The following is an 8,549-nucleotide window of genomic DNA, read 5'->3' as shown; positions in this document are numbered from 1 at the left end:
CCCGGGCAACTAAATGCACCTAGATAGGACTGGTTGTCAGGCTTACTGGCTTCTGGCTACCAATAACGACTGCCAAAGATGTTCAATGAAGCCGACCCTAACATAGCTGCAGAATAGCATATTTTTCCTTTTAAACAAAAAACTGCGCTTGTCAGGACAGTCCTCCAAAGCTCCAAATATCTGGTGCCCGTAGTTGGACCAGTCCACTGCCAGCATCTAATTTGGTCCGTCGGACGGCGCGCCGCAGTTTCGACATCCAAACACACGCCCGGCATTATTTACAATTCAAACGTTGTTCATTTAATTCATGCATCAACACAAAGATGAGCAGGTTAGCTGTTAATGCATGGATCTTTCCATGGTTTTCGGTATTGAATGGAATCTTGAATAGTGTATTTCAGATAGATGTTCTATCCTATGTACCTAACTACATTATATAGGTTTAGTAATAAAGCAAAGAGAATGAGATCAACAGAAATGCATACGTAGATACTCAATTTCTAATGTACATTTACTGTTAAAAAAAAGAGAAACTAAAGGAACATCCATGGTGTACAACGCTAAAAACGACCGTGCTCTCGCTGTGGCGGCATATTGGGCTGACAAAGTGTAGTCATATAAGACATGTCATCGACACGAAAGAAGAAGAAGAACGCTAAAAACGAGGTTGGACAAATAACGCGTTTTCTCAACCCCTTTTGTCCTCAAAAAGACAGGTCAACTCATTCACCTCCGTTTGATCATCTGAAAAAATCTTTTCTAAAATTTTATAATTTGTAAAAGTAACGTTCACTATGTGTTACTCTGTCACGCATAAACGGCTGACCAATTCAAATGGATACAGAGACCAAAAAGTGAGGGTCCCACGCTACTTTTTATCCGGATAATGGGAGGAGGACCCAAGATTCGGGTGAAGCGAGTATTAGATTCAAGAAGATATAACATAAACATAAAAACTGATTCCATTAAAAATGAAAATAAATAAACTGAAATTCAAGACGAAATATATGTTACAGAGTATTAACAAACTCCAACTATTAGCTAGCGAACGTGACCTTTATTTACACCAAATGCTGAGTGCATTTCCGTGCAAGTGTGATGCATAAGGTGTAGGTATTGTGCACCGATATCGTCATACTTCAAACTTACGCTGTTCTCAGAAGGTTATACAACAATACACAATATAGTTTGTATAACTATCTACCTAGCTGTTGGCTAAACACAAGTTTGTAACGCAAAGTAAATACAGAATGGTTCGAAAATGGTTTTCATGGGGTCTGTAGATGGGAGCTACGGGATTGTTCGCGCGAGTCACCGCGCGCCCTGCAACACAAAGGGCTCCAGAAGAAACATAGGCAGGTTTTACTTAGTATACGTTTGAAACTCCTTCCCGCTGCATCCACATAGGAAGGGGTCCCACCTGAAAAGTAGGGGTCAATAGATCAAAATTCTGTTGCAAAGATTCAATATCCCATAATACCTTTGTCTTGGCGTTATCTTTTCGACTTATTCATCAATGCAGCTGCGGCGGTAATCAGCACAAGTTGACTCCTTATTCATACACTCACCTGTGTCAGTATGTATGTCAAACAGTAGGTAACTAATTCATACAAAAACAATCGCGACTCACTATTGTCATAATAATAGTCAGAGCACATTGGTGCTTTGACCAATTTTATGGTCAGTTACGCGATAAGACGAACGTGCGTATGCGCACGTATTCTTAGAAATAAGTAGGTGAAACTACAGCCATGTTATTCAGCAATGTAAACAAACTATATTATTACTGTAATCTTGATGAAAAGGAGCATTTTCGAAAAGATAGGAATTAAAAACTATGCCTGTAAAGGTGAAAGGCGAGATTTTCTACACCTTAATCATCTGTAACGACCCTTGCTCAAGATTTTAAAACTAATTTTATAACTAATAAAAACGATTAAGTACTTGCTTAGGACTTGCTAAAGATCATCTTGTATGTATCCAGTCAACGACTCAGCAACCGCTAACTGATTCTGAGCTTCCAAGATTATTTTAATGTTTTGCGCGAAGCATGGAGATCATTTTCAGTTTTTTCTTCCCGTTTCATGTCACGGGCAGACGACTATCTTTGAATACCCAAACACTACCAATCACATCAGAATTTAACATATATTTTTTTATAACAGAAACATATGGCATCTGTATCTGAAACTCGTGTGCTCTTATGCCATCAACATTAAATGGGTTAAATAAATAAGACTTTAAAACGATTTCTCTGAATTTCTGAAACACGTTGAGACATTGATTTTTAATTTCCGCCGTTCTTTAAATTAGATTATAATGGATCTCTCTAATATGTATTTTAATGTATGTGTTTCCTCGTTGAATGTGTAACAAGGTCGGTTTTGGGACAGTCAGACGGATTGACGACATGAAAGCAAGTGATTGTGTAGATATCTTTGGCAATATTGCTGCGTGCCTCACTAAGAATAAATCGGCTTGTCGTTTTACGTGGGTGTTGAGTTACATCAGGTGTGTTGCTCACCTGTAAATATGACGTAGGTACTAGCTGTTCTTGTGGTTCCCCACGACACAGCCGTTCCCAATATTCTATCTGACTGTAGTTTCGCTTACTAAATAGGGATTTGACATTGTATTGTATGGAATGGAGCTAATGTCTAAATGCAGATCAGATGGATAGAATATTGGGAACGGCCGTTAGAATGAATAAAAAGTTAAGTGCAGTTTTAGTAAAATTCGATCAATGGTACACCTCATCAAGTTTTGTGTGAGAACTTTTGGTTGCCGGATTGCCATAATTTCGATAGCCATGCCTACGCGTACGCGCATGTGTTACCTCTCCTCCATCCCTGTCACTAGCTGATACTTAAAATTGGCTCGCAGTTGGTGCGCAGCAACTCGCGCAATTTTCCCTGACGGCAAAAAGCTTGACGAAAACTATTACCATGATCTTGATCTAGAATTACTTAGGACTAGATTTTCTGTTAGTATCACAAACTAGATACATAGGTGACGATGGTTGCGCAAATGTAAGCAATATAACACTTCAGTATAACGTTAATCACCGCAACTAAACTGCATCAAAATAACCCAGTTCACAGTTATCCAGTGGCGCACAAAATGCGCAGTTGATGCCAACTGGTGTGCGCGTACGCACTTTACCAATAAAGTAAGGTACAGAAGGCATATTATTATAGTACATAGTTGACTGACGGAAAGAAAAGCTATTTATGATCGGATTTCTTATTAATTTCGTTCTATGACCGCTCTCCTCTTAAGGCTGCCCACTCACGTTGGATAAATCAGTGACCGATTTTTTGTAGGAGAAAAATAAAACACATTGAATACAGTAGCTCCTTGAAAAAGTCAGTCAGAAACCCTAGTTCGTCAAAAAATCGTCCCGATTAATTTGTCCCACAACCCACCTACGTCAGACTTTTTGTAGGAGCTGGGCACTACTAGGCAGCCTTTCAAAAAAAACGAGACTAAAGAAATCAGGTGCGGAAAATTAAAACTACAAAAGCCTGTATATTACATGTATACCTTCTTGTTAAAAATAGAACTTCTGCATGATTCTATGAAGTGCTTGTAGTACCTAGTTATTTTCATAACCCAATAAAATACACAAGGTTGGCGCCCAAATATTTTATATCCTTACCTAAATATAAGTGCCAAGTTTACGGGTTCGTTCAAGTGTGCGTGTGATATAATAGCGTCATTTGTGTGTGTTACTTTTTGCAATTAATATTTTATCCTGTAGAGTGTATTTTGTTATTTAGAAATATCTCCCCTACAGAGGAATAAAAGAGGTAATTAAAATAAACAAATTTTAATTTATTGATATAATAACTAAAAAAAATATTTTACACAATACATTATAATTAGTATTATACCACTAAGAATAATTATTTTCATTAAACATATTAAAGACGCGGACTAGCAAATAAAAAGTTAACTAAGGTATACGAATCCTTTAAGTTTTCAAAGGAATATGGTATACAATCCAGGGATATTCAGCTTTCAAACAAATTCGAGGATTTAGCGTCACGTTCCGGTATCTCATACTAGATTAGGCTTAATCCCTGATAACCATACCATCTGTTATCCCTCGTTTTTAAGTATATTTATAGTTTACAGGTTAAAATATGGCAGTCCATTCCAATAATATGATGTAAAAGTGAGAAAAATTGGTCTGAATAGACAAAAAACCGAATATGAGCCATCAAAACTATCCATTAAATATCATACATATCATATAATGCTATATTATAGTTATCGTACATTGATCTGAAAAGAAGCCGTTACAGTAGAAAACAATTTTTATTATTATTTAAAAAAGAGTCTTATCCTAGGCGTAAAACTAGCAGACCGGAGCTAACTTCAGATTACATCGTATTTATTTGTCCAACGCGTGCTGCGGGCTGCGGGAGCCGCATGCGAGCCCACACGCGGCCGGTCCGGGCGTTGGACAAACAATCCCCATCATGCAACATGACTTACGTATAGACAAAGAGATGCATGCGTGGACATAGATATTGAATATTCTCAAAACGTGTTTAATCAACATAATAGTTCACACACAATATGATATAACCGATGATTGCCTTGCAATACAAAATGGCGAAGCAACTGTTTGATATGCCATTTTTTAATAAATTACATTCACCTGTTTGTCTTTAGAGCTTTTATTGTTAAATTATTCAATCTGTTTACAGTTTTGCGCCGCCTTTGTGCAATATAAATATTATGATAATTGAGCACGACAAACTATAGAAATGAACTTTATTATATCAACATTGTTTCCGAAAGCAAATCATACTATTAGCTCTCACAGTCGCCGCGTCTGACTTCGTCTGCCTAATACAAACATCTATATTATAACCTATCTAAGACAAAAAGGCTTAATTTAAACAAAAAAATAATAAAAAAACAAATAGCGCGACAACCATCCATCGATTGTATAATTAAAAAAGCCGACAAACAATAATTAAAATATATTTTGTGCTTAAAATCCCAACAAATACTGCAACGAATATAACTAAGTGTTACAAAGAAATATATTGGCATCAAATTTTTGCAGTTAGCAACACAGAATGTTCGAGTTACAAATGCCTAGTTTTTATTCATGTATATTAATCCTTACGTACCTAAAGCTAGCTTAGTCTAGTAAAATGAACGTTAGGGGACGACGTTGATGTTCGTCCCTCGTGTAATAGTAAAGGGATAACATATCATGTTTGCGTGAATACGAGCCGAACTTGTACGAAACATTTAACATGGTAACCCTTACATGACATTAAAAACGCTACCGTTTATGCTTATTTTAAAATTAATCATCTATGATTGAAAATGTTTCAACTTTAAACGTTTCAAAATGTATCGAAGACGGACTAAGTACTATCATGACTGTGATGTTAGAACATATTTAGCTTACATTTGTATAACTCCACCTGGACAAAAAATATTCGTTACAAATCTACGCCTTGTTTTATAACGTAAGCGCAGTATGTTTAGCTAGTAAATTCTGTGGGTAGTCGTAATACAATGTAAGTTAAATATGGTATAACGTTAATAATCATAGTGAAAGCGGTATAAACATATAAAATAGGTGCGTGATGATAATGATGATAGTCCTGTTTGTTCACGCGAGAACTAACAATACAACTTTATATTTAAAATGTTGGAACTTCACAGACTTGCTAACATAAACAAATAAATATTTCCTCAAATCGAAAGATGTAAAATTCTTTAATTGATTTTGGAAATAAAGTATATAATCCGCCCTCTGACTAACATACTGTTTTATAGGAAAATTAGAAAAATATTAAACTTATTACGATTAAATATCAATACACAAAACGCCTGAGAAGTTCCTCAAATTAACTGGTATTTCACGCCGAAAATACTGTTGAATGACGGCCATATTATAGCCCCTTCGAAAGTATACCCCTTACATTTTTAAAGATCAAAATTTTCGCTCCAAAATCCCATCTTCCCAAAGTTAAACTTTCCTTCTTTACATATTTAAAGACTAGAATTCACTATGTTGGATATAGTAGTCCTTTTCCATGATAATAAATAGTTCGATAATTTTTTGATCTGTTCAAATTTTTTCCAAATTTCTAAGTGTTAGTTCCGCGCAAATAAACTGATGATTTTATCATAGGTTTTGCGAATATCCATTTTAAATAGTTTTTATTTAATAATGGTTATTTATGCAGCCCTTGTGTGGCTTTACAACCCCACTATATCATTAGGGCTTTTAATATTTAGACGTACTTTATAAACAATTTTTACACGAGAAATAAATAGTTACTACGCCAAATAAGGAATGAAGAAAGAAGAAATGCATCTATTTGACGGTGTTGCACACTGCACTATGCCATATTGGAAATTTCAGCAATTTGACTGTTCAGCTGAACTGTAGAATTTAAAATTCAGTATGAATGTCGGTGAAAGTTACGATACTGAATAGATTTATACAAATTTCGCTTTTTTGGTTATTCCAGCCACAATTTACGTCAACACACAGCGACACAAGTTTACAGGTTTAAAAAAAAGCGATATTTGTATGAATCTAACGAGTATGTAACTGGTGTGCGCTCAAGGGGTAATGATACGAAATAATATTGGATATAGATAAATTATATTGCATGTCAAAGTATAAATCATTGTAATTGTACGCTTAAAGCCTAGATTAAGATTTAGATCTCATTTTACAATTCGTGAATGTCTTGTAAAGGCGTTTGCACATGAGAGTAAGTAATTTCGCGATGTAGTGCGTCTTGTTACGCTCATGTACTAACGCCCTTACGTTGGTACAAAAAATGATTGATTTTCGTCAATAGAGATCATTAGAATCTCGCTTTACTAATAACAAACCGGTGTGTTGACTAATCTAAAACATATATTAAATATATAGCTCACCCACGATAGGATTACATTAAAGTGACGAGAAACGAAAATAATGTTCTCATTCAATAAGTTATGCATAGATACATTTATAATTAATATTTGGTTCTTTAATTATAGTTTTTTATAGATAGTATTCTGTTGTGCGATGTTGTCACCTGAAACGCAAAGAGTTACGAGTCAGACATTGTGTTGAACTAATCATCACTAATATACAATTAATAGAATTTAACTTATGGCTATTTCTTTCCTATTTCTGGTAATCAGCGACACACAAATTCACATCCAATGTAGAAAGAATTTACGACAGATATTGTAAAGAAAATATAGTAACGCGCTGAATTAACAGTAATAGAAAACAAAGATAGAAGAAGCTATTTCACATCGACTTCTAATACACTTAAATGTGCAATATTATATTTGCAACAAAATAAAGTACACCCCTACATTTCTCCAATATTTTAAGACTTTATCATCCAAAAAGTTTTTTGTTACAAATTCTGATCTTGGTTTGGACTTCGGAACCCTACATTTGGCCTGACAAATACTTGAAATTGGTGCAAAACATGAATTCTACTTACCAATAAACAGAAAATGTTTCCGGCAGCTAAGAACCCCTCCTTGGAAAGGTGTCCAGCGTCTATCGTTAATTATATATCAATCATTACATTATATTATAATTATATACGTTATGCAGTGAACAATGGATCCGTAGTGACGCTCACACACTCGCACATCTAACGCACACATACATACAAATGTAAACTACATACCTCCCTAAAAGTTGTTTAAATGCTTTTAATATTGTTAGAAATTATAATTATAAATAAATAAAGCGAGTTTTTTGTACGGGTTTGTTCCCGTGAGACGCGGCCGAGTCGTATTGTATTGTGTATTTGCGCAGTTTCGAAGCATGTGCGTTGTTTTGTGCGCTGTAATGTACGAACATACTGCGCTGTACATTGTGCCTTCCAGTGTAACAACACAATACGACATTATATACACGAAGTCCTCTGTGCATCAGATCAGAAATTATTGTTTAATGATAATAAACTACAAGATGACTGGACAAGTCTTTATACAGGTGTAGAGTTTAGTAAATAAACCGTTACAGCCGCCCCTTTACAATAAAGACCAAAGTTCTTGAGGTCTCACAAAATCGAATTTCGTTAATCATTGAGCCTCCTCAATGCCTGCGATGGCCGAACCGAACGAGGAAATACAGACCATCGTCAGCGTTACGATATCAAAATTAGAAGCTAACACATTCACACACCGCATTTGATATCGAATATATAAAACTAGAAACTGACATCACCGGCTAAACTGGGGCTAACCATCGAGAAATTCATTCAAGTTATGACCATCCACTCGCTACCGACGGCGACGATGCCGTCACACGTTCTGGAAGCATCTATAAGCTTCTAGAACGCGTTACGTCATCGTAGGTGAATAGTATAGCAAGTGAGTGAGTAGACGAGTGGTGGGGTGGAGCGGGGTGTCCGGGGTGGGGCAGGTGGGGGGGGGGCTTAGTTCCAGATGCGCAGGAACGAGTCCCAGGAGCCGGTGGCGACGGCCATGCCGTTCTCGGTGACGCCCAGGCATGATACGCGGTTGTCGTGGCCGGCCAGGATACC

The 8,549-nt window shown here is 36.2% G+C and overlaps 1 protein-coding gene across 3 annotated transcripts in view; it reads right to left on the bottom strand.

Annotated features, from left to right (window-relative positions):
• Positions 1-6,629: 6,629 nt before the first annotated feature.
• Positions 6,630-8,549, bottom strand: part of LOC124642820 (guanine nucleotide-binding protein G(I)/G(S)/G(T) subunit beta-1) — a 32,977-nt gene continuing 31,057 nt past the window's right edge. For 2 of the 3 annotated variants that reach the window (XM_047181487.1, XM_047181486.1), the window contains exon 8: positions 6,630-8,548. In XM_047181487.1, coding sequence (XP_047037443.1) covers positions 8,442-8,548 — 107 coding nt within the window. In that variant the 3' untranslated portion in view covers positions 6,630-8,441. The remainder of the gene's footprint in view (position 8,549) is intronic. The other variant, XR_006985824.1, reaches the window with a different exon arrangement.

The sequence above is a fragment of the Helicoverpa zea genome, chromosome 25 (assembly GCF_022581195.2).
Source record: "Helicoverpa zea isolate HzStark_Cry1AcR chromosome 25, ilHelZeax1.1, whole genome shotgun sequence".
Lineage (NCBI taxonomy): Eukaryota > Metazoa > Arthropoda > Insecta > Lepidoptera > Noctuidae > Helicoverpa > Helicoverpa zea.
The sequence above is the reverse complement of the archived record's forward strand: the minus strand, read 5'-3'. Positions and strand labels throughout refer to the sequence as shown.